We start from the raw sequence: 27,099 nt of genomic DNA on the forward strand, positions 1-27,099 counted from the left end.
TTATTGCGTGGAAGCTGTACTTGCACATCTCAAGATAAGTAATAAATAAAAACGAACATCATACTCTTTGGACTTGGATCAGGTTCAGCTATGACTTCCGGAAGTTGTTTTCTCCCAGGAAGGTGACGTCATGACCCGGCCTACTCTGCCTCTGATTGGCTTGCACTCGTTGCCTTCGCTGGTTGGGCTGGTTGGGTTGGTTGCACAAATTGTGGACTTTGTCAGCGAGACAATGGCTGAAGGGAAGAGGTAACAACCTTGTAACATGCTTCGTATCTTGTTTAATTTCCATGTAGCCTGCATTATAAGTCGAGCGAGTGGCGTGTGTCACATTTGAACCTTCACTCAACGTTAGCGTGGGACGGTTGACATTTGTTTTACAGTAACATTACATGATACGTATTAAATAACAACATGTACATTTAAAAACTTGTGGAATAATGTAACGTTTCATTTGCTGCAGCTAGCCGGCAGTCTTGACTTAGTAGAGAGCTATAACAGGAACTTAACTGTGATGCAATTTGAAGTTAACATAAGTTATGAAAAACTTCTTTTTTAAGTGCGGGTGCAAAAGGCTTCGTTGACAGCGCCGTTCACGTGCACGTCAAGGTAATGTAACTTACGATACTGTCATCGTCACTTCACAGCGGTCGCTAGCCTAGCTCAAGTGCTTCAGCTTAAACACTCACATTGTCTTGTGAGTAGTTCTTTTGTAGATCATAACTGTTCTGTACACTCTTAATGTAAATTCGCCGAGAAAAGTTGAGCTTTTAAGGGGCCCTTTTATTAGACAACACTAACAGTTTTTCACTGCTCGCCTGCCTACCGTGTGCAAACTGCTGACAGCCTTCTGTATGTTGAGGAGCAACTAAACCTACAGCCAGCTTTTCTGTGCTCAAACAGGATTATTATGGCAAGGTGCTGAAGAACTCCTCAGACTTGAAGACCAATGCCTGTGTGGCTCCATCCCAGCAAACCCCTGCCTTCATCTGCCAGGCTTTGAAGAAAGTGCACCCTGAGGTCACTGCCAGGTCGCTGGGCTTTACACTCTCTGTTGTTGCTTTAGATGTAATTACACCGCAACAATCACTGATCCACTGAGACTTGTAATGGGTATCCTTTCAGGTACTATGGCTGTGGTCTGGTGGTGCCAGAGTGCTTGGAGGGCTGCAGGATACTGGACCTGGGCAGTGGAAGTGGGAGGGACTGCTATGTGCTGAGCCAGCTGGTGGGCGAGAAGGGCCATGTCACTGGCATTGACATGACTGAGGACCAGGTAATGCACATCAGCATCACAGTGTCGCTATAGTGCACAGTGAACTGTCGGTGATGTATATGGCAAAGTAAAAATGTGTCCCCTCGGACTATTAGGGAAGGCTGTCACTGTCCTGTAAACAACAGTATTTATGTACTGCGTAAGACCCAAATGCAACCAAATGTTATAGACTCTGACAAATAGCACTATGACTGTTCCAAATTAAATGTGCACTGAAAGTAGATGCTTCATTCAAGTCTGTGTTCTCTTCTAGCTTGAAGTGGCCAGGACATATTTGGACTATCACATGAAAGAGTTTGGCTACAAGAAGCCCAATGTCAGTTTTGTCCGGGGCTACCTTGAAGCCCTAGGAGAAGTGGGTCTGGAAAAGAGCTCATTTGACATCATTATGTATGGAAGTCTCTCTTTGTTTTGGATGCTAATGCTGTGTAGCTGTAAAATAAAATAGAAACGTTGATTTTTCTCCCATAGCTCCAACTGTGTGGTGAATCTCTCTCCAGACAAGAAGCGAGTGCTGGCTGAAGTGTACAGCGTGCTCAAGGTACTGTGCTTTTCACTTGTGCGTTGGCCTCCCTTTCCAATCAAAACAAAAACAAAACATGATAAGAATGTCTTGACAAAAGGCAAAACCATTTTTAATCATGACTTATTAAACCTATTAGTCTATGTAGTTTGCATTGATAGATTCACTACATACACTGTTTGACTGTGGATCTTTTAGGATGGTGGTGAGTTGTACTTCAGTGACGTCTATAGCAGTGGAAGACTAACGGAGGAGATTAAAAAACACAAAGTCCTATGGGGTGCGTCAAATTAATATCCTACTGCCATAAAAGCTCACAGACACGTGCCAAAATATCACAATACATTTTATGTTGGCAGGTGAGTGTCTTGGTGGAGCGCTGTGGTGGGAGGATCTGCTGCAATTGGCTGAAGAAGCGGGCTTCAGCCCACCACGGCTGGTTACAGCCAGTGGCATCACTGTCGACAACAAAGAACTGCAGGAAATTCTTGGTTTGATACTATATTTTTAATTTATTGATACAATTTTTAAAAAAATTATTAATATAATTGGATAAAATTGATAAAATGTATTTGTTACTTATTTATTTTTTGTATTGCCTTGTTTGCTTGTTTCTAAACAGTAGCACAGGGTGGGTTGCAGTAACAAGCATTCATGCTCAAACTGGATAAATGAATCCTGTTGCACTGACTTTACAATCTATTTTAAGACAAAACTTAAATGTAAAGCCTCTTTTAATTATGTTGTACTAGGGTTGGACTTAATTTGTGCTGCACAACTCTGGTTAATGTTTAACGCAGGTTAAACTGGGTTCTACTGAACTGGTATCGGTATCGGTAACTGCTAATTGTGTTGGTGCACATTTTAGTGTTTTTAAACCTGGGCCCTATTTTCAAGTATTTTGGTGTTGAAAATGCATATTACTTCTGGGCAATTGTGCCCATCAGAATTACGTCCAAAAAAAGCATCTTTTTGCCACTGACAGGCTCAGACTGTTATACCAGGTATATGACAACATCATGGAAAGGATCCGTACGAGTGACTCCCAGTGACATCCTTTGTTTTTAACCAGAAGCAAAAGTCTTGCTCAAGGACAGTTCTCACTCTAAAATCCCATGAGAGGCAAGTAGTTGCAGGAAGATGACGGTGTCGTAATGTTAGTTTGACGGGCACAATGGCCCCAAAGGAATACTTTGCAGCCAATGCAGCCAGTTCGCAGCTGCCGGTTAAAACCATCTACTGCACTGATTCCAAAATGTTTTGTACCTACTAGTCATTTCAACACCAAAATATGTGAAAACAGGTTTAAGAATACCAATTATACTTTGAGGGTCAGTTATTAATTGTTAAATGAATATATCAAACAGTAAATTATATATTGTTGTATTTCAGGTTGACTCCTGAGACATTTGTTGATTCTCTCATACCTGTTCTGGCAATACAGGTGACTTCAAGTTTGTCTCTGCCACATACCGCCTCTTCAAGGTCCCTAAAGGCAACACAAAGACCAGTCAGGTCGTATATAATGGGAACATTACAGGAGTAGAGGACAGCTTCCAGTTTGACTGTCAGTACACATTCAAGGTCTGTAGATCCTGCGATAAAGGAGCAGCTCAGTGTTATCTTCTCATGCACGTATGCAAATTATGTCAGATGTGGGTGTATTTCACAGGTGGATGAAGTGGTGGAGGTTGATGGAGAGGTGGCCACCATCCTGTCCCATTCCAGATTGTCAGAGGACTTTACTTTCCAGCCACCGGGTGGCCCCTGCGAGCTCCGCAGAGTCAAACCTAAGGTCAGCGTCACAACTAAATTCCTGGATGTGGAAATGTCTTTTTCTTTGAGCACTAGAGGTCAGTATGTTTGTGGTATCACTTTCAAGTGTGCGACACGCCCAGAGTGCCCCACTGTCTTAACTGTGCACATAGTCTCACATGCATGTGTGCACCAGGACGCATGCTGCAAGTTCTTACACACATACCCACTCAAACATACATACGCACACATTCACACACACAAGGTCAAGCAGCTGTCTTGGAGTCATAACCAGACTGTGGAGTCCTGCTGGGGAACCTTGAACAGGAAGGAATGTTGTCTTCTCAGCTAATGGAATGCCATCTTATCAGCTCTCATGGTCATTCTGTGCACACACACGTCTACAAACACCATTTTACGTTTTTCAATGACTACCCTAAACGTTTAATCACTCATGACATTTTACTCTGCTCTTAAGAGATTTCCATTTCGTTTTTGTGGAGCGAAAAAGTGAATTGAAAATCTCAGTGGTTTATCAAAATGTGTCCCTTGGTTCAACCTTTTGACTGCCTCTCTGAAGTAAATTCAGGCCTGAGATACTTTTCTCTAATCAACACAGGTAGTTGGTGATAATAGTAATTAAACTCCTTTTGTGTTTTTCTATAAAACACAGCTATTGTGAAATGCAGATATAATGAACAACTAGTGTCTGATCCGTAAACCAGGAGTAGCCAACCATTTAAAAGCTCAGTGTGCAACAAGTTTTTATTCTGCAGTCTTGTAGAATTTGCAGGATATTCATTTGTGTTTAAGGCTAGAACATAAGAAAAAGGTGAGAATTGCATCAGATGTAACACAGTTATTACGTGGAACTGCAAACTCCTAATGATTTCCGCCTTTATTGAACTGTTGATACAGGCAGGCATTGTGGATCCTTTCGAGCTGGTCCTTCAGCTGGAGAAACAAAGTCTGGGTTCAGCCACAGGGGGATGCTGCAGCACACGGTCTGCTGCCTGTTGCAAATGATGGTGGGAGGAGCACTGAGAAATACAGGCCCAGCATCATTCTGTGTATGCATAATAATTAACAGTAATTCAAATGTACTGTCTTCGTTTTGCCGACATGCAATGTCATTATGTTGTGTCTTCGTAACATTTCAAATGAGATTTCAGCAACTGAAATTAATCCTTACTTACACATAGATGTGTCTTGTCTTTGATGTTTTTACGCACTTCACAGTCATTCTCCTGGAAAACAGAAGATGCAATGAATTAAATTTATTGAAAAATAATGTTGCATCAATAAAATTACTTTGGCTTTATATCAAGGCAACATCGAAATAACACAAGATTCCAAACTTGTACGTAATCTTGAACAGTGTTGGACACTGCAAAATAATTTGGTTATATTTATAAATAGATTTTTTTTCCATTTGTCGACAGTCTTGGACATCTAAATTCCATGTCCATGTCATTCACACCTTCATCAGGACTTTTTCACCTTTGCCTTAGCAAACAACACTAGTTCTGTTGTGTTACCTCTAACGATAATTGATTTGTTTAGGCAGTATATTGGCAGGTTTTGCGCCTGTATGAGCTTTGCATCAGTGTTCTAACTAATATCTATATTGATGTGTTAATTATTTTCTGTTAAAGGACAATGGATGTTGTCAATCAACTAAATGTTCCATTTACATTTTTGTACATATGATATAATGGGTTCTTTACACCACTGCTGCATAAGCCAAGAACGAGTCTGCTAAAGAAGGGAAGGTGCATAGGTAATTTGAAATTCAGTACAAGTCACTGATTGAAAGACACCCATTCTGAAACTATAAAATGTCGGCAATGGTTCCCAACCTGGTTGTCACGGTACCCCATGAGGTCCTAAGATAAATCTGAGGGATCAAAAGAAGGAGAAAGAAACATATATACAAGTATGGTTCCTCTTTTTCTCTTCTATGATATTCTTCAAATTAAACAATCTGACAAGGGAAATGTTTCCTCTTTTTCTCTTCTATGATATTCTTCAAATTAAACAATCTGACAAGGGAAATGTTTCCTCTTTTTCTCTTCTATGATATTCTTCAAATTAAACAATCTGACAAGGGAAATGGTTGAACAGTTTATAACTCATATCCATGTTAAGGCCCTAAGGTGTGATGGAAGATCACAAGTAGACAGTGCTTTATTTTAAGGGAATCACTTGTCAAAACGTTTGGGAACCACTTCTGTAGGAGACATAGTTTTGCATCAATGTAGGGGGATTTAGGTGCATCAGCAGGCCCTTATATGAACTGTGTAATGCAATGCAAATAAATAGAAAACTAATTGCCATGTAGTTTTATCAACATGAGAGTTTTAATACAAATGTGACATTAAAAAATAATTTATTTTGCATTATATTGTGCTTGTGCTTGTGTTACTTTGTCCATCTTTACTGATATGTCATTTTTTTTAATCAAATACATTTTAATCATGCACATCGGTTATCTCCTGCAGTAGCACAGGCTATATGTTAAAAAAGTCACGAGTAGAGTCCTGTCTGTCTCTTAACATGAGGTGCACTTGTTTTGGAATTTGATTCGCCAAGGAGGTTGCGGGTGCCCCGCCCCCCGGTCAGCGGCCCCTCCTGATTGGTCACCACCGTCGCCTGTCTCGGGGACATCAGGGGAGGCACGAGTTGGCCCATAAGCCTGCGCTCGCGAGTCGTCAGTGTCGGACACGTAGTGGGAACGAGCAGGTCCCGATGCACAAGTCACGGCAACCCTCGGCGGAGATGAAGGCGGACTCCGACTGGCTCTGATTTTTAAAAGCCTTTTTCATTCAGGAGGTTGGTTGCCAATGGTTATCAATATGGCAGAGCAGTTATCCCAAGCACCCACCGCTGCAAAAATGGCGTCACTTAACCGGGTCCGAGCTTTGGCGATGATTTTGCTTACTGTCACTGGCTGTTGTGTCACCCCGACAAGTGGCAAGGAAGGGTCCGAGGAGACCGTCATCATTGGGCTCCGACTGGAGGACACGGACGACATTTCCTTCATGGATAGGGGCTACCTGCGGGTGAGTGAGCGGTCTCGGGTGAAATTAAGGGTGTACGGGCAGAACATCAACAACGAGACCTGGTCCAAAATTGCTTTCACGGAACATGAGCGGAGCCGGGCGGTAGGGAGCCTTGACAGTTCCTCGGAGGATAACCAGAGCCAAGAGGACTCGTCCAGCTTGCATCCCTGCGGTATTAGGACTTCGGATATAATAATATTGCCCAACATCATCCTGAATCGAAAGACGTCGGGAATAGTTGAAATTGAGGTCAAACCTCTGCGAAAGACGGAGAGGAGTAAAGCGTATTACCTTTGCATCGCCACCGCGACACCGGCCGCGGCCGGGATGCACGACCCGTGGACGGAGAACACCTGGATCTACCACAACGGTGACGACACCAAAGTGATAGTGGTGGAGGAGAAAAAGTTTCTGTTGCCTTTCTGGCTCCAGGTCATCTTCATCTCCATGTTACTTTGCCTGTCGGGTATGTTCAGCGGGTTGAACCTGGGGCTCATGGCTCTGGACCCCATGGAGCTCCAGATAGTCCAGAACTGCGGCACGGAAAAGGAGAAGAATTACGCCAAAAAGATAGAGCCGGTCAGGAGCCAAGGGAATTACTTGCTGTGCTCGCTGCTGCTCGGGAACGTGTTGGTGAACACTACGCTGACCATCCTGCTGGATGATATCGCCGGCTCTGGGTTGATAGCGGTGGTCATGTCCACCATTGGAATAGTCATTTTTGGGGAGATCGTGCCCCAGGCCATCTGCTCCAGACACGGCCTCGCTGTCGGCGCTAACACCATATTCCTCACCAAGTTCTTCATGCTGCTCACCTTCCCTGCTTCATATCCGGTGAGCAAGCTGCTAGACTACCTTCTGGGACAGGAGATCGGAACCGTGTACAACCGGGAAAAGCTTCTGGAGATGCTGCGCGTCACGGACCCCTACAACGACCTGGTGAAGGAGGAGCTGAACATCATCCAGGGCGCGCTGGAGCTCAGGACTAAGACCGTGGAGGACGTGATGACACCGCTGAGAGATTGCTTCATGATCCCCGGGGATGCCATCCTCGACTTCAACACCATGTCCGAGATCATGAAGAGCGGCTACACGCGCATCCCGGTCTACGAGGGCGAGAGGTCCAACATAGTGGATCTGCTCTTTGTCAAGGACCTGGCGTTTGTGGACCCGGATGATTGCACCCCGCTCAAAACCATCACAAAGTTTTACAGCCACCCTTTACATTTTGTGTTCAATGACACCAAGCTGGACGCAATGCTGGAGGAGTTTAAAAAAGGTGAGACTGCTAGATAGAGTAGGCCTACAGCTGGTCTCACTGATTCACTTTATTTTGAAGTTATGAAAAGCCCGCTAGATAAAAGGAGTCAGAGAGCTTCTTCATTTTCAGTCTGTTGTCCCTCAAGTAAAAAAGGTCACAAAGGTCAGGCTGGCCTTTCACCTGTCCGCCCTCCCCCTTGGATGAGTGAGGGCAGACAGGTTATAATAGTATATCTCAGGTAGTATAATACAAGAAGTACATGTGCTGTTGCTCTGTTTATAAAAAAGGGGGGGGGGGAGGGGGGGTTCTTGCCCCCTTAAAAGATTTCACAAGAAATTCTAGCCAGTGAAGGAAACAGAGGAGGAGGAGGAGGAAGAGGATGGGGTTGTTTTGGCATTTCTTATCAGGCCTGCCTCACAAAGCAGTGGGGCAGCCTCATCAGGAGTGAGGTGCACTTGCCTCACTGGTCACTTCCTGTAAAGGCGAGGAGGAGGTGTCTTTATCTTTCTCCATCACTTCCATTCACTGTTAATGTTCACACTGTTTCTTTCTCTCTCTCTCCTCCTGCTCTCTGTCTTGCTTTCCTCCTCTTACCGTGCCCTCTCATTCAATCTTTTTCACTCTTTCCCTTCCTTCCCTCTCCCTCTCCCTCTCCCTCTCCCTCTCCCTCTCCCTCTCCCTCTCTCTCTCTCTCTGATTTGTGAATGCATTAGGACATGTGGGAATGGTGCAGCGGCAGTGCTAAGGTTATCAGGTGGGGACATCTTGTTTGAGAACCTGTTTAAATCCCTCTCTACCTCCCTTGTGCTTGCCTCTGAATGATGGTGGCGATAACTCCTTTTGTCCGGCCCTGGAATGCAGTCGTGTGGATAATGAATAACAGTCTCTAACATCCTCGAGCCCCCCATGTGTTGTGTGTGTATGCTCATGGCGTTTGAGAAAGATGTTTACCCCACCCACGGTTTACCTGACTCTTTGCTTTGCCCCCCCCCACCCCCCACCCCCACCCCGTTGTTGCCTCTGACTAAGTTATACCTGATAGTGTTTGTAGATTTGGCACAAGTCTGTTCTTTCTTTATGCCCAAATAGGCAGCTATAGGAGAAGCCCGGTGACACATGAGCTCACCTGTCCAGTGCAGCAGATTTATTGCCACTTAAAATGTGGAGAAAAGCACCACTGATGCATTGCGTGCTCATTAGATCATATTCACTTTACTTTAAGAGGATTAATTGGGAAGAAAAACAGAACAAATCGTTGAGCTCCATTACCAGAAATTAGGTGAAGCACTCCATGCCAAATTAGCATTACATAATATACTAGTTGGGGTGGTGGGGGGTGTTTGTTTTCATCACCGTTGGCTATTTACAGACACGTACTAGCAGCATAAAACATCACTTCCCTTGTCAAAGTAAGTTCAACAGAATACGAGTGTTACTCTACAGCAGTGTGCCAGGATTTGCTACATTATTACAACTACATATTTACCAAATAGGACCCTCACAGTGTCTCTCACATCACTTATTGAGTGGACTGTGAACATCTGTTGGGTGAGATGTTCTTTTTGAGGACCAAAGTGGGTATAGAAATTGAACAGACTGGATTAGATTTTAGGTTCCCACATTTCAACATTGGAGTTGGACTTCATTCCTTAAACAAGCTGTCATGGCTCTGTTGTCTGAATGAAAAATGATGTATAGAATAATATTTAAAATATATTCCTATAGGCTGTATGTAATGAACTTCATTCACAATATCACACTCCCCAGTTTGCATCCAAGTTGTTGTTTTGGTTTAGACCATGTGTGTGTGTGTGTGTGTGTGTGTGTGTGTGTGCTCCTACTGTCCTTGCCACCTACCCTGGTGCATCAGGTCCCGTCCCCTCTTGCTAGCTGTGTAACTCTAATTGAGACGTCTGTTCCACATCTAAATTAAAGCAAATGTGCCAGCTTTGTGTACACTTACGTTTCAAATCTGGGGTGTGTGATGCGATCAAAGTGTATATCTGTAGCATTATTCTGCATTTTAGCAGATATACAGTATATTGTTTTATATATATATATATATACATATACATATATATATATAATTTTTAATTTTCATATCAGTTTTGCCAAGTCATTCATCAATATTAGTCTAACTCTGAATATAGTTCATATAAAACCTATACAGAGTGTAACACTTTCTCCAAGTTAAAAACAACTGACACCTCAAATAGCTCAAAGGTGGGCTCAGGTGTGTCTCTTTACTCAAGTTAGTGGTATTTTGTGTATTCTGTTTGTTTCCTCCCACTAAGAGACACAACGCAGCGTGTTTACATTATGTTGCCAACATGGTTCATCATATAGGCCCGGTTCCGGTGTGTAGTGGCTGAGTGTTTCTGCGGCTGGCTCTGCGCCAGAGGGAATTCGCCTGAAGCCTCTCATGGAAGTCACAAGTAACGGTTGTAGGGTGGGCTGTGGGGTCAAAGGTTCCCGTCAATCTGGCTCTGTTTGCAGCGCACGCTCAATTCAAAGTGCTTTGTATTGTAAGTCATTGTTAATTACTTTGATGCCGCTTGCGGAGCTGCGTAGTCGTCTGAAGTCTGTTACAAAAATGCAACTCGCTCATATTAGTGACTGTGTTGAAGCACTGGAGAGAGACTTTCTGGCGAGGTAGTTTCTCTTTGCAGTTGTGACTTTGTAGGGTATGCTCTTACACTCACATTCTCAACTTTACAACATTACATAATTCACTGTAATACTCCTTTTTCCATTCATTAAGGCTTTTAATCTACTCAGAAATCTCACTGAATTAATGTTTCCCTTAAAAAAGGTATTATTAAAGAAACCTATTAGTATATAGAATAGTATAGTAAGAATGGGAAAGCCAGTGGTTTTTAATGGAATTTGCTGAACATTTTCTTGGCAATGATGATAAAGTCCTGATCCCAATTGTGTGCATATGCTCCTGCTTTACCTGGCTCAACCCAGGGCCTAGGTTAGGGGTTGCAGTCAGATTCATGCGGGAGCTTTTTAATTCAGGCGGACACTCCTGTGGAAACTTCTGACCCCTTCATTAATTGCTCTCTGTCTGCGATTGCAACAATTACTGTCATGCAGGGGCTCCTTGTCAAGCTGCAGGTTTTACCGGTTAATGAGTGGGTCATAGTGTGCCATTTGGGACCAAACCAAGTAGTTGAGTCAGAAACAGGAATTTAGCTGCCCTTCTGACTTTGAGTTATGTGTGATATTCCTGAAACTGCAAGTTATTCATTCACTCACTTGCAGTGTAAACCTGCCTTGTGAGGGGAGGAAGGGATCCACTATATGGATGTTGGGGGATCTCAATTTAAGTTATGCAGTTGTGCATTCTGCACGTGGGGAACGCAGGCCACTTGCCTAACTTGAATGTGTGTGTGTGTGTGTGTGTGGGGGGGGACTGGGACACGACCCAACAGAGGCAAGGAAAACCTTTCTACCCAGTTGTCTTCCTTCAGACACGCGGACACAAACTCTCAGTTCTTCTTATCTCTAACTTGTAAACTTGGTGTGTACCTGTTTCATAGCTTCAAGGATTCCAGGTTTTTTTTATCTTGTCATTATACAATTGTTATACAATAGGATTGCACAAGGAGATGCAGTTGTAGCCTCCTCCATGCTACAGAAAATGGTTTGAGAGTAAGGTCCCCAGTGTAAAAGAGCCTACATGAGGCCTGGCACGTCTTGAACTAGTTCCCTGATTGCTGCAATATAGGCCAATCTATGCTTAATTCAGATTCAACAGCCCCCACGGTCTCTTTGCGCAGTACTTTGTCTTATAGTTTTTTTCCCCCCTCTGTCGGCCTTGTTGAAATACTGACAGGTGTTTTGTGGTTTGCTTCAAATGCTTTTATTCTTTCTGTGTGTTTGTGTGGAGCGTATCATAGCAAATGTCTAGAAAGTGTGTGTGTTTGCCTGGTAACCCTTGGTGCTAATGCGGTAACAAGTGTTGGGATTAAATGGCATCATGTTGGTAAGAACACTTAATGTTTCCTGATGAGGGACGCCCCTTTGAACTCAGCAAGAATTCTCTTGCCAGACGTTCTCTTTATCAGAACTAATTATCTGGAATCAAAGGTTGTCTGCGTTTCACTTTACTGTCTGTTACAGGAGACGGCATTAGTAGATTTTCTTTCTGATATGGAATGTAATTTTGATACAAAACTGTACTACTGTACTTTTTAAAATCACATCACTTGTGTTTCCTGCTCATTTGTCCAGTCACCTCTGCTGCCTTTTGGGACTTAAGCCTCACTACAGAGTTAGTTTATAAAAGCCTTTGGTGAGCATTTTCTTCCTTATAATTAGCACCTGTAAATCATGCAAGTAAATGTTTGAGTTTTCATATGTACAAATGCAACCCATTTGGCAGCACTTCAAGAGAGAAGGTGAAAACTTCTGTTGTAGAAACCTGTTGAATGTTAACTTTTCCTTTATTGTACTGTCGACTCTCAGTTTTAAAGACCACAAGCTGTTTTGCATGTTCAAGCTCATTATTTGATAAATACACTATGTTCACCTGCTTGTGGCCAACTTTGTCTGTCGGCTGTTTGATGTTGAGCAGGTAGCTTACAGTAGGTTTATCTGAGCCTTTTCACTGAAAACAGTCGCCTGCTGTTGGAAACATAGTCAATGAGAGTGGAGTTTGTGGGCTGGAAAACAAATACATTGAGCTCAAATATGCTAAACTGCACTGCAGAGTTGGGAGATAATCTCAGTGGGTTTATCACAATGAGCAACTCCTCCTTAGTCATTTGATTGATCATTTATATAATAATTTTGATAAATGCAGCTTTAAGGGTTTTCTGTGATTTCAAATGTATTTGCCTAACTTGAGTGGGAAAACAACCAACCAGATGGACGTAATCTATTGTTTGTCTTCTGGGTTGGATTTTTACGAAAACATTGCTCGGGAAGTCACTGTGTCCTTGAATGCATTTGCAAATCCAAATTCAAAATGGTCCCTTCTAACATCTGTTTCAGCATCCCAAAATTAAGTTGATGTAATGTTCACTGTGATGGTCTATAAGTTCAAAAAAAGTTGAATTTTATTCTGAAGTGAATAGAAATCAATGATAAATCTAAGATGTTGTTTACTATGCTTTAGGAAATCCTTAGACAAAATTAAGTATATGCTACTGGTGCTACTGGTGTTAACTTCATTGCATCCATTATTATATACAGTATGATGATTGTGTTTGATTTCCTTGATAATACTCACACTGTAGAGTATGCTTATTATAGAAATTCCACATGTGATGTAATATTTATTCAGAAAAATGAGTTGGTAATTGCAGTGTAAAATAGAAATGGTTGAATACATGACATTGACTTTTGGTGATTTAGATATTGTCTGGATTGAACTCTTGAGGTGGTTGTGTTAAAAGACTGGCTTTTGAATTGGCCTACATTCTTCAGATTCTGGTACAACATGGAGTGTAGGCTTTTAAGACCCGATTAGTACAACAGTTGAGGAGTGTGAATCTAGGCGCAGTGCATTCCCAAAGTCTGTCTGATCTGGCATTATGACTTTAACTTTACATGTATTTTCTTCTGGGCACCCCGTACTACGTATTAAACACAACAACACCAGTGCAGTCTGTCTGCTGCCGTTTGGATTTGCTGTTAAATGATGTGTATCCTAATTTGAAAAGGTCAGATGTTTGCGGGTCGGTGTGTATTTAAACCTTCAGGTAGTCTACGCCATTATGTGATACTGACCTACAACTACTGCTTTTGTTCACCATACAAACAACTGTGCAAGTGTCAGCTTGCTGCCATATAATTGGCATACGTTGGGAAATGTTCTTGCCCACTTGTGTGCAACCAACAGCAGAAAATAGAACATGCTACTAAAAAATATATATATATCCAAAATCACAACAAGGTCCATGTAGCCTTGCAGATGACATGTTATGAAGCCTCCCTTTGAAGAGCAAATCATGTGAATTTCTTTTATAGAAGACTTGATCTAAACCTCTGTTGGCTGGCCTTTCCGCCTCTGTATGGCAGGTTTATGCGATGCATCAAAAGACTGCTTTTAGTAGACGGACAATTGGCTGATGAATGTCTAGTAAGATAGAGCCAGTTAAGAAGAATAAGTCCCGCATTGTACCAAGCAAGTGAGTAGGATAAATTTGAGGTGCCCATTGTAACAGGTATAGTAGTCTTTCTGTATTACTAATGTCTTTTCTGGTCAGAATTTATTACACGGAAATCCTAACAATGTAATATATTGTCTCATGTGATCAAAATATCTACATTGCAGAAATTTCAATGGCTACAGTACAGCTGTACATGCTGGTTCACATCTCCTCTCCTTAATAACTTCATAGCAGACTCATTAGTGACTCATTTCATTTCTGGTAGCCTCTGATGATGGCTATTATTGAAGAAAGGCTTTGGTAGTTTTGTGTTGAGGATGTAGTTAAGGAGCTGAGTCTGCTTCCAGCTCATGTTGCCAAGGATCTGTAGCCATGCACCACTGAGCAAAATTTGTTATTACGCAATCTAGAATGCAACTGCCCCCTCGTGCCGTCACAAAACAGTCTGGAGCGCTGCTCGGGTGTGAAAAAGGTGTGCCTCTTGGGGATCCTACTAGTTTAGAATTGTTGAAGAAAGCTGAGGCACTCACGCGGGTTGTGATTTATTCATAGTAACAGGTAAACAAATAACTATGTTTTTCAGCCATTAAAGCCTTCTTCAGGGGCAAATACAAAATGGTCACCTTTAGGCTGTTTCTTGTCAATATTGGCAAGTAGTCACATGATATTATGGACAGCTAAAGTCACATGACAGACCAAGTTCAGCAGGGGAGATCACACCAAAAATCTCACAATGTAAGGGCAAAACACCAAATAGAGAAACCTCTTAATATTTAAGTTTTCAGAACATACAGGCGAGGCAGCTCTTGATGTTTTTTCAGCAAAAAGACAGAGGAGAGAGTTTCAGAAAAGGAGAGAAGTCAATTTCCCAATTCAAAGCAGGTTATTGTGCAACTCCCTATGTTTATGTCCAAAACGAGTCTCTTTGTAAGAGCCTTTTTTATCTGTCTCCACCCCTTATTGAGTTTTCTGTATGGACTATCCCTGATAGCATTAACACTTTACAACTGCTGTGGTCAGCCTCTTTGTAATATAGAGCCATAGGGTGCTAGGGGTTGCTAGCTCTTATACTATATTTGTCTTTGGCCAGTGTTGCCTTTTACGCTTTGTTCTCCCATTACAAAAACAGCCACATGGACACTCAAGTCTGTACATCCCCATATGAGGTTGATTTCTCTCCTTTTCCTGTAACTTCCTCATCTTGCTTTTTTCTAGTTATCGGGGTCCTTTGCCTGTCTGTACTGAAAACCCAAATATTAAGAGGTTTTGAGATGTTTTGTATATATTTCTATATTCCTGTTTGTGCAGTGCTGTTTTGCCCTGACACTGTGTGAGATTGTTGCTAAACATAGTCTGTCACGTGACATTACCTGTCTACACTAATCATGTATCAAACATACTTGTCCATATTGATCATGTGAGGAAACAGCTCAAAGGCGACCATTTTGTATTTGCCCTGAAGAAGGCCTTAATGCCTGAAACGCGTAGTCATGTGTTTAACTGTTACTATGACTAAATAGCTATGAGATGTTAAAGGCTTTTTAAATCTTTACCCTCTCGAGTGCCTCAGATTGCAGTTCTAAACTAGTAGCACCCCCACGTTCCTTTTAATAAGCTGTTTCCCAAAACAGGGAGCACACTGGACCTGCGTGCTTTCTCTTTTTGAAGGGCAAAGGCATTGACAGCTTATTTAGACTTTATAACTGACGTGATAAGACAGCTATTGCCATAACAGCAGCCTAAGACCGAGAAATACTTGCTTGTGATGGAACAGGTTAGTGCTTCACTTGGAACAACTAAGAGAAAAATAAAAATGCTGAAGACTCACATATTTAATTAAATGCCAAAAGAGCATCTCTGAGTTTCCACCTCGATCACGCTGCAGATTCAGTTCTTGGTTTTGTGGTCTCCAGCTTTGAGACCAGTTTTGTGAAAGTCATTGATGTCCAGAGTGTTGATTGAATGGTCCAAGGCAGCCATGTATTTAATGGCAGGTCCCGTTACTCTAAAGTGAAATACAACAAAGAATGCAAAGAAAGTTCATTCAAGCCCCTTCAATCAACACTGTGAACATCAACAACTCTCTCCCATAGCTAAAAACCACAGAGCCCATTACAGATCTTGTAATGTCACCAAGACAAGTTAGAGGTGCTCATTTTGCATTCAGTTTCAGATCTTGTACCGCTAAAGGAAATAAAAGATATTCATTCAGATATTCTTTTGTAAATTTCTGACACTGTCCTTAGTAAAAAGCCGTATTCTTTTTGTCTCTGGCGAGAGGAAAAGTATCACAGACATGTTTGTTTTGACTGCAGTTATGTCATGAAGATATTATCTCGTACATATGGGTGTTGTGCATTATGTCATTCTTATGAAATGAAGGGAAATTGGTGCTATTAGTGTCGTTGTATGATGATTAAGAGGAGGGAAAGAATGATGATGATGATCACTGTGTCTATTACATATACATATCTATTAACAGAGGCTGAAATGTCTCTAAATATCAAGTTTGCTGGGGAAAGTTTTGCACAGTCAGTAGATACTTTACTTTATGAAAGTCATCCATTTTGTTATTCTGGCTTCTCTTTGACATCTTCTGAGTCTCTGGCGTGTACTAAAGCTGCAACTAGCTGCTATAAAACACATTGTATTTTTGATGGGTAGATCTGTCAATATTTCATTTATTGTTCAAGCCAAGAACCTGCACCTGTATGTTTACATACACAACAATATCTTTATAGAGTTTCTGTCTAACTTTGACTTGAGCAAAAGGAAAATGAAGGCCCATTCAGGCTGTGCCTCCGAGAAGGACAGAAAGCCCTCCAGCTTGGTCAGCCTAGTAACCAGGATCTGTGCAGCACACTCAGGGAGGCAGAGCCACTTGCTTGTGCAGCAAGTCCCATCCCCCTCCTCCCACATTCCCTCTCTCCCTCTTCTCTCCATATTGTCCTCTTGCCCATTTCCCTCAGTGTTATAAATTACAAACGACACAAACCTCCAGGCCTAATGCCCTGCCATGGACGCCTTCCAAGCTGCACTTTTTGGAGAGCCAAGAGGCTGGCTTCATTGATAACACCGGGCACACTGTCCGTCTCTCCATTTGCTGGCAGGAGGAAAAGCCCAAGACGGGCCCTTCACAGGCCCAAAAGACACCAGCACTTTTTACAATCAGCTGATGGAGCCTACTTTTCTGAGACTTCAGCAGTGGTAGTGTTTCACTTCAGCTGACCGTGGAAAACACATAAATAATGAACAGAACAACCAAAAAAGGAATTTAGCATCCCCACGTTATACTTCACATGATGCCTTATGATTTAACTACTAATGCAAGTTCATGGATTTTAGCTGTCTGCCGGAAACTAATAAAAGTCATTGTGGGGGACATTTGGAAAATTCTCACACCACTGTTTTGGTTTCTGAGAAATTGGCACCAGCCTCCTTTAAGCATTTATTAGCAAAAGCCAATGGGCCATGAAGTGTCATTCGCAATTGCAAGTGCATGTGACCATTTCATGCCCTCACACTGCCAAAGCAATATCAAAAGGAAAGTCCACCTAAAACAGCCAACTAAAACATCAACAATACCATGCATCACAGCTTTCATTTAATAGTTTTATTGCTCAAAGAAGATACAGATGTTATTAATACACATAGTTCCACTTAAAGTGGCACCCCATACTGGCAGTAGAAAGTAGCTCTTTCTACTGCTATGTAAAGCACTGACATTGCAGGCATAACAAGAGGTTCTTTTGCTGCTACAAATTGAAATAGTTCCACACTGCAGATATTGTAGTCACTTCATCGTATAGTTTAGGGCCATTCCTATCCTACTTTTACATAAAACCCATTTGGATGCAGCAGCTCATGTGGAGAGTATTTTCAGGGTGAAAATATATGTAAAATCTAATATTTAACGAACCAAATCCAGATCAATTTTGTTACATGTGACGTGACATGGATGAGATGTGTATTATGTAAGTGCAAACAGGGAAAGAGCAGGTGGAATATGCACTTTTCAGAACTTTATTGCACCTCATTCATCTGCAGAAACAGACAGAAACCAGATATCTGCCTATGCGGCTTTGTTGTAAATGCACAGATGCATTTTCAGGTCATTCGGTTCTCTTAGTATGCTTGCACTTTTCCCCTCTCTGGTGTCTCCCAACTAACAGCAAGGGGGAAAACTGCTAATAGAGCCCCACTATGGTCTGCAGGCCCCTGCCACTGCTCCAGCTGAACCTCCAGACCCAGATTCAGGCTTTAAGCTATAACCCCATCCACAGCTGACCCTCCAGCTTGAAATATTCTTCCTGTCCATTGCAGATGGTGATTTGTGCTCACATAGTATTATAATGAGTTTACTATAGCGAGTATTGTACTGAGTTACTATAGTTTAGTGTTGTAGTAATGTCTTGCTTCAAGGGAGAGCTGTCAGTGTTGGTTGATATTGACATTACTGTTCAAAATGTCATAACAATTAAAGTTTAGGGTGGATTTTCCATTTGTGGATAAGAATTGTAACACGTTTGCGGCAACGTGTTATTTTTATGAGTTCTGGTTAATTAGTAATCAGGAGAGACTTATTGTTAAGAGAAACAATGTTTATGGCCGTTTGAGAGTTACAGGGTCAAAATTTTAATTGTTTGTGCAGATTTATTTGAGTACATTTCTGGGAAATGTGTGAAGAGCGTGTGGTGTTGATTGACACTCTCTGCTTAAAGCTGGGGTTGTTGACGTTGGAGAAACTAGCAAGAGACAGAAACAGCTCTTGTTGTGATTTTGCTGCTTTGGCAACATTGTTTAACTTAAGCATTCATGCCACTAAAATTGCTAGATTTTCATGCACAGTGAGATTACAGGCAGAGTGTGCACAGGTAGACAGGAAGGTACACCAGGCAAGAAAAAATAAAAATCATTTTCACATCAGCAAGTCTACAGCCAGCCATGCACCAGGAAATGCCGTAACTGATTCATCATTTAAACAGGGAGTGCTGCAGATTTAACCAGGATACTGTTCTATTAACCAAAAGTCATAACAAGTGTTAAAACCTTTCCACTGGAGTGCAAATTTATTTAAAAACAGGATCAGGTTGTTGTTATACTGAGGGTTTATGTAGCCAGGTTTCAGAATAAATGAATAAGAAGTCAATAATCACTATTGAGAGCGCTTTGATGATTCTGTGTGAATGAGCAATGTGATAAAAACAACATGAGATGCAGGATGGTCTTGCAGGTTTCATGGTTTCCCCAACAACCCACATTCTCTTGTTCGAAGCTCATTGCACAAAGCTTTTTTATCGAGTACTTAGCTCATTCTAGCTTTAAGGATTTTGTCCCGGCTAATTGTTTTAATTGAGGTATTAATTATGAGTTTTAAAGCTCCAAGTACTCCGTGCCAAACAGTGCGCGTTTTCAGGTGTTTAATTAGCTTGCTCTTTCTGTGTCGCAAGTGCGTCACGTGATTCTGTCGCAGCAGTGACAGTGCTGTGTGACATATTGCTGCTGATTTTGTTCACATTCATGCTTGAAGTTTATTGTAAGTATTTATTTATAAAAATATGCTAGGTGGGTGTATGATTTAAACATGTCAATGATTTATTACAGCCTTTTTTTCATACAACTTTACTGTATGGGCTTGTAAAGGATTAAGCACAGTAAGAAGTGACTTATAGTGATTTATATAGCACTTTTATCCAAAGCGCTTTACAATTTGCCTCTCATTCACCCAGTCACACAAACATTCACTCAACAATAGCGGCAAGCTACCCTGCAAGGCCTGACCATCAGCAGCACTTTGGGGTTCAGAGTCTTTTCCTGAGACACTGGTGGAGCCAGGAGCTGGGATCAAGCCGCCTGCCCTGTGATTTGTGGACTGTACACAAAATTTGCTCCTACTAACTACCTGGCAAGTAGGCTAAATCTTGTAAGTGTTGTACTCAACTTTAAACGTCTCAAACATCTATAAATGCAAAAACTTTTCCTATGTGATGATATTTTCATAGTAAAATATAAACGTATGGCCTGCGATGTAGTTGACACAGGATGTAATGAAGTCACAAGCAAAGGGCAGCTGACAGTGTCTTTAACTTCCGCAATGTGAAGTATTTCCAAGTGAAACTGAAGAGTATGTGGAGTGTAATTATGAGAGAGCTTTTAATAAAGTCCTTCAGATTTGATTGGATTGCTCAAAAGCGGACATGGCTTAGCAAATGTGGTGCAATATGGTGTTGGACAGAGATGCAGAGTCTAAAATTAGATCTCAACCATGCTCTTTGATGGGCGAGGTTAGCTACTCACCAAATCATAACTTATTGAATCAATGTATGTATTTTCCCCCAAGTTCAAGATGACTCCAGGAAAAGAGAGAGATTTTCGGATAAAACACAAAAACATGGCTCTTTTGACATGTTATTATTTTGACATCTTTGGCACATACCAAGAAAAGAAAATTATTTCACCATGTCTCTCAAGAAAAAGTTAAACAGTTTGAGAGTTATGCTTATTTACTGTCATTCCGAGAATGAGGGGAGAGAATTGATGTGTTGTGCATTAGGGTTGGGATACTATGTAACTTGTAAGACTAAATTTAATTTCCCTTCATTTTCCACGATTCCCAGAGTCGGTTGCTTGTTTTACTTTCGTGATAAAATCATCAAAATGTTTATCTGTCACATATTAAAACACAGTGTAAGGGGAGCCTAAATAGAGAAGGGCCGACAAACTGACTAAGGAACATTAGTTACTTAGTAAGTCTTAAAGTTAGACATTCTCAAGGACACATGAGTCGTTCATGTGTTTTGCTACTTTAAAACACCCCCAGTTATTGACAGTGTCATGTGCTCATCATTCAGCAGTTGCAACACTCACATAACAGAGCAGCACCTGACCACAGGCCCATTCATTTATCCCCACTGGTTTCCCATTGATGATCTCCTTATGACTGAGGCCCAAAGGAATCTCCACCCAGGGGACCTTTCAACAACAAACGCAGCCAGCTACGACAGCAAGCTGCTTCTCTGAATGAACAACAATGTCATTCCAGCAGCGTGCGTGTGTGCATGTGTGCGTGTATGTGTGTCGTCAAACACCACTGGCTAGTAGCAGCAGAATGATCTTGTGACCACGATAATGATGGTTAGGAGCTGTGAGCAGCAAACTTCTCCGCTTTACCCTTATTAGTCCATATCATGCTAAATGTATCGCAACCCAAAGGCCACCTAAGGCAAAGGGACCAAAGCACCAGTGACTTAACACAAACCCCGGGCTGGCTGACATCACACAGAAATAAGTCTGTCTTGTAGTGCATTTCAGCCGCCGAGAGTTCAAAGGAAGTGAGCAGGTAGACGTCTGCTGTCTCATTTCAGACGCAATGAACTTGGTGATTTCTGCTGTCACTGGGTGTATAAAGCTCAAGACTTTCTGAGCACAAGACAGTGTCTGTAACCACTGGACCACCCTGTCTCACTATGTGCAGGTTACTACATTTCACATAAACCGCTTTATAATAAGAATTTTGTGCCGTAAAACAATCTCCCTGTGTGCTGTTAATCACACTGTCTAATGCAGCTGAACTGTTGGAGAAACCTGAATGTCAGGACAGAGCTGTTTCTTCCTTGTTTATGGCTATTATAATTACTTAGTGAAGTTCAATGTGATAGTGATTTATTGCTACAGTACCTGGGGTATGTACCATCTCTCAATCCATCAGAGACTTCAGAACAGCTGTAAACTTACCTCTTAGGCCCATTGTAGTCATTTCAGTCTCCATGCTGTATCCTCAGGAAAATATTGTGTCTATTTTGTTATGCTATTGAAATAATAGCAATAAAATTTGAAATGCAACAGTAGTAGTTGGAGATATGAATGTGGTGACATAAAATATAAATAGACCTACAGCTTGTTATCTGTAATTGCTTGCTGTTTAGCTTGGTTAACCTTTTCTGTCTTTGTCTGATGTGTGAGTGTGCAGCTGTGTGTGCGTGTGCAAATAAATCTTATGTCTGAGTGTTTCAGACTTAAGTTGGTCTTGGACATTATAATCTGTATCCTCATCATGTTGAGCATTACTCTGCATAGGTTGGGAAATAATGACTGTTGATACAATCTGAGGGGAAGCATCGTGACACAAATGTTAGCGTGCCAGCCTGTTTTGGCACAATTGGCCAAATGAAGTGGAAAAGAAAAAAGTATGATCGTGTTTGTAGAAGTATGAACAACCATGTGAATAACACCTGTGCACGTTTTGCTTATGTGCAGCCTGTAGAAGCAGGTTCCAGCTGTAATGTGTTTGAGAAATGCTTTGAAAAATGCTATGATTAAATCCCTGTTAGCTAGTATCGGCATGATCATTTTCAAATATTAGCTACCTGCATCTTAACGATTACTTGGAGCATTTGCCAGGTAAACACCAGCTTGTCCTAAACTCTCCACTCCATGGGGAAGTTAGGCTTTTCCTTTGAAAGGTGTAGTCTCTACAATTTCAACACAGTTCTCGTACACCATAAAGTCTTATTGATAAGAGTAAAAAAAGTGTGACAAAGAGGGAGCCAAAGAATCCCTTGTGTCATTTCAGACCCTTACTAGAGTACTTTCCCTTTAAGTGAGCAAGTATGGTTAATTTGTTCCCTTATTTATCTTGATATTATGAATGCCTCAAAAGGCATTTCATTTATCAGTTGTATCTATAATACAGACACTTCTACACATAAACATACAGACAGACATTCCACTTATGTCTGCAGATAAAGACACAGAATTATGTTATTGTATTGCTTGTGTATTCAGACTAAATGTTTGTGTAAATTAAGACGCTTTAAATAGTCGACATGTTACCGGCATCGGGGTAATGTTTTTGTCCCTGTCAGTGAAAAAATGGGTCAGAATGGTTGGAAACATTCACCGGAGGTAGATTTAGAAGAAAGGCCGATGTCCAATGGGTTCCCATCACCGTGACATTGCACTATATTTGTCAGTGCTCAAATATTTGGAAAAATAGGGGGAGAGCAAGACAGGGAGGGGGGCAGTGATGAGTGTCCACAACAGATACTGACCCCTTATACTCCCACCCCAACTCTCCGAGCCTTATGTGCCTATTTATAGGGGGAAATTGCGCTATGGAAAAATATGACAAAGCTGCATTCCATAAATAAGCTGGGAATGGTGGAAAAGAGCACACGGCTTGGTCTCTGAAGGCCGGGGAGGAGGTTCTCAGGCTTGATTTTGGATTATGGATGGATGGATGGATAGATAGACAGATATATAGATGGATTGTTGGTTTATCCCGGTGCAGCTATCAAGAGTTAGAGTGCTTTTAATTTGGGCCTTTGTCAATCTGCAGGGTAAAATTAGCCCTTCGAAAATATTGTTGTATCCTCAGTTAAGTATTTTCCACAGTATTAATTACTGTGGTGACAGACACTTTGGCACAATGGTGATTAAAAGTTGTTAGGTTGATTTATATTTTAAAGTGTTTTTGCCTCCAACACTGTGGTATCACTGGAAGCATGGGTCATGCTCTGTGTGTTTTTTCCAGGGAATTAAGAAATCTGATGTGTTTTCACATTGATTTATATGAAATTTAATCCAGACATCAATGGCCGCTAGAGGATGAAGCCTACAACCTTTTGGTGATCCCCTAACTTTTCCTGTAGCATCGCCAGTCTGTTTACATTTTTCATGTTTAGTGAAAGGTCTCGACAACTATTGGATGGATTCCCATGAAACTTGGTAATCACTGGTTTTGGCTATCACTAGCTTTTCATCATTATCAAGTCAAAATGTCACTTTGTCCAATACTTTAAGACTAAATATTTGCAAAACTAATGACATTCCCATCAGCCTCAGCCGTACTTTGTTTTAAGTGCGAATTAGCGTTAGCAAACTGACACTTAAAACATAATGAACATGGGGCGTGTTTGTATTGCTTTGGTGAGCATATTAGCATGCTGCCGTGAGCACCACTGGGCTGAAGGGAAGGGATGTAGGGAAACTCTGGGACCCACAGTTTTTAATGAATTAAAAACTAAATTTTGTTTTATCATAAAGTTAATCAAAATTAACTAAACATTTTACAGACATTATGCCCGTGGAGACGTTGCTTGACCTCAGTATTTACTAAAATCCTGGATACGTCCCTGTAGAGTAGATCTTTTGCAGTGCATCTTCATCCTTTCAAAGTTCATGTTTTAATTCACTCAACTGAACAATTGTGTTGTGATCCCTGACTCTCTCCTCAGTGAGATTAAGAACTTCCTGGTACCTTAGTCATTTTCTGCTTTGTTGTTAAGGGCAACAAAATAATCCTGTGTGTGTGTGTGTCTTTAATTCACCCAATAACAAATGTAAATCGTCATTTACAGGTCTATTGATACACCCATTATTCTCAGAAACGTTTTAGAAATCGCACAGGAGAGCCTTTTAATGATTAAAACATTTCAGTTTTTGACCCAAGAAAATCAACCTTAATGGTTGAAACTGAAAGTGAATTGACCCTCGACACTGATGTGTGCAGTGCGCCTGTGTGCTGGACTACCCAGCATGCATTCAGCCTCAGCCCAGCTAGACAGCCCCAGATGTCAGGCAACAGTGGTGGCTTATAGGACCCCAGACGACTGGTTTTCACAAGTACACGCTCTCCCCATGGTCCGCTTCCAAGTTCCAGGCTCCAGAGGGTCAGCATCCTAACTCTGCCACCCCCCCTCCCCCCCGCAATACCCACTACCATAACAGCAGCTAAAGACCTATGAATAAACAGACTGTCATTGTCTCGTAATGTATTTATGGAAGACAGAAGCTGCATTTTTTCTGTCGCTTGTGTGGTATTTTGTCTTTGTGGGAAACTGGAAAGTATGCACTCATTTTGTGGGACAGCGAAACAAAACGATCTAGAGTGGAACTACTGTGTGAAAGATGAGTGTGTGTGTGTGTGTGTGTGTGTGTGTGTTAAGAGAGACAGAAATAGACTTTAGATACACTTTAGAAGACATCAGAAGATGAGGTTTCATGGGTACAGTACTCGTAAATTGTCAATTTTAGATCATTCATTTACATAAAATTGTCCCAGCTGAAACCACCATCATTTTGGAAGAACAGCTGCGGTGCTTATGAAGGTCATCTGATGAAGCTGTCTTTTGAGTTAGTAAGTCACTTCAGACAAGAGTGCTTGCAATAAATGAAATGTAATAAGATCAAGGAAGTATCCAAATATATCTATCCATCCATGACCTTGAAAAGTTCATGCATTTGTTGGTCCTCCACAGACAAAATCAAGTATATCAACAACTGTTAAATGCATTGCCATGACATTTTGTACAGACATTCATGGTCCCTACAGCCATGCTAGTGGCTCTGTGAGGCTGTAGTTAGGCACCGTGGTGCTTTAAGCTAAATGCTAACATTAGTATACTACCATGCACACATTTATTCATTTAGCTGACGCTTTTATCCAATGCAGCTTACAATTGCTCCACCAGGTTGCACACCTCTGGTGCAACTAGGGGTTAAGTGTCTTGCTACATCAGAAGAAGAATGGTGACACAGTGGGGAATTGAACCCAGGTCTCTCACACCAAAGGCATGCATCTTATCCACTACTCGATGACCAACCCCTCATTGTCACCCACAATGACCATTTTAACATGCTGATGTTTTGCAAGTAATCTTCACCATGGTAATTGGAATGTTAGCATGTTAGCATTGTAATATTTGTTAGTTCACACTAATCACAAAGTGTAAGCTGATGCTGTTGGGAATGTCATTAGTTTTGTTTTTGACATGAATTTCATTAGGCTGAAATGTCTCAATATCTCATGGAAAAAGTCAGGGAGCACCCAAGTCACTAGGATTCACCCTCTGGGAACCACGGGTGTCTGTACAGTCTATTTTAAAACATACTTCACAGGATAAGTAATACATTTGACCTGCTGGTGGCGCTAGATGAAAAGTTGGGATCACATCAGAGTAGTGGGCTTCATCTTCAGGGCACCATGAATGTCTGGACAAAATGTAACGGCAATCCATCAAATAGTTGTTGAGATTGAACAAAGTGGTCGTTTCACCGGCCAAATGACCATTATTGGCATCCCAGAGCGATGGCGCTGCCGTGGAAACACATTCATTCAAAACATGTCACTAGTTGTATATGTAGCCTAATGATTTCCATAGAAACTATACGGATTAGTATAAAGGGAACGGTGGGTGTATGATTTTCCCTTTGCCGTCTGTTCCATGAAATTTTTGAAATGCCTTCATCCTTATATTGTAGCCCATGGGACAGACTGTAGAATAAACACTATTAAACTTTTTGTAAACATGTTTTTCATTTCTGATGAATAGCTTCCCATTCATTTTTCACAGTGTTTGTTATTCTTTTGTTTTTAACAAGTGACCTATGCAGCCTCTGTTAAAGCTCTTACAACGGGTCAACTCTAATAGTTAACCCAACTTAAACTCCTCAGTAGAAGGAGGTGATGGAAAGTGTTCTTGATGGGATTAGTTTCGCTGCACTGTTACATTTGTGTGTTTAGTGTATGTGAGCACGTGGCTGCTTGAAGAGCAGAACAGATTGTGTGTGATCTCAGTGATATCTTCTACCTCTTATCAGTTGGCTCACTTAAAGGTCGTAGGTCGGGCTTCGTTTGTGTCAGCAAGGTGAGGTTATGTTGACACACATTCCCATTGGTTGCTCCTCTTCCTCTGATAAAGCCAAACCTGTCATTACCATAGATGCAGTAGGGGCACAATAACAAAGAACTGTTTTACTATGTATTCAATCGAATACTAAAACAATATACTTAAATTAATCATTACAATGTGTACTTTTTGTTGAGACTACGTCAGAGGTGTTGCTTTAACTTTCATTTGTTGAGGTTGTGTTCTGCGGTGTTGATGGATTACATTCAGTTAAGTTTATAGTTTATTATTACAGTTTACTGTTATTTTGTCCATTCAGTATTTTATATTAATTTGTGAAGTTTCTCTTGAATATTAATCACTGTTTTCCTTTGGCCACAAAATATTCAATGGCCTGAGATATTATTCTTGAGGCTGAAAATCTTTGACCTTGGTCTCAACCCAAGGTCTACTTGCCAGCTTGTTTTGGAG

The 27,099-nt window shown here is 41.4% G+C and overlaps 2 protein-coding genes across 3 annotated transcripts in view; both read left to right on the plus strand.

The window, feature by feature from the left end:
* Window positions 1-115: 115 nt before the first annotated feature.
* On the plus strand, window positions 116-5,956 carry as3mt (arsenite methyltransferase). Its single transcript, XM_038714194.1, has 11 exons — window positions 116-249; window positions 561-609; window positions 904-1,031; window positions 1,126-1,276; window positions 1,530-1,666; window positions 1,748-1,817; window positions 1,998-2,079; window positions 2,159-2,290; window positions 3,244-3,383; window positions 3,472-3,594; window positions 4,473-5,956. Exons 1-11 carry the CDS (start codon window positions 131-133, stop codon window positions 4,578-4,580), a joined length of 1,239 nt encoding a protein of 412 aa, XP_038570122.1. The 5' UTR covers window positions 116-130; the 3' UTR covers window positions 4,581-5,956.
* A 164-nt stretch (window positions 5,957-6,120) lies between these two features.
* cnnm2b (cyclin and CBS domain divalent metal cation transport mediator 2b) overlaps window positions 6,121-27,099 on the plus strand; it is a 37,417-nt gene continuing 16,438 nt past the window's right edge. For both annotated transcript variants that reach the window (XM_038714192.1, XM_038714193.1), the window contains exon 1: window positions 6,121-7,895. In XM_038714192.1, the coding sequence (XP_038570120.1) occupies window positions 6,398-7,895 (1,498 nt within the window). In that variant the 5' untranslated portion in view covers window positions 6,121-6,397. The remainder of the gene's footprint in view (window positions 7,896-27,099) is intronic.

Source organism: Micropterus salmoides, unplaced genomic scaffold (assembly GCF_014851395.1).
Source record: "Micropterus salmoides isolate LMB-PRFRI ecotype aquatic unplaced genomic scaffold, ASM1485139v1 Ms_hic_scaffold_12, whole genome shotgun sequence".
In the NCBI taxonomy this organism is placed as follows: Eukaryota; Metazoa; Chordata; class Actinopteri; order Centrarchiformes; family Centrarchidae; genus Micropterus; species Micropterus salmoides.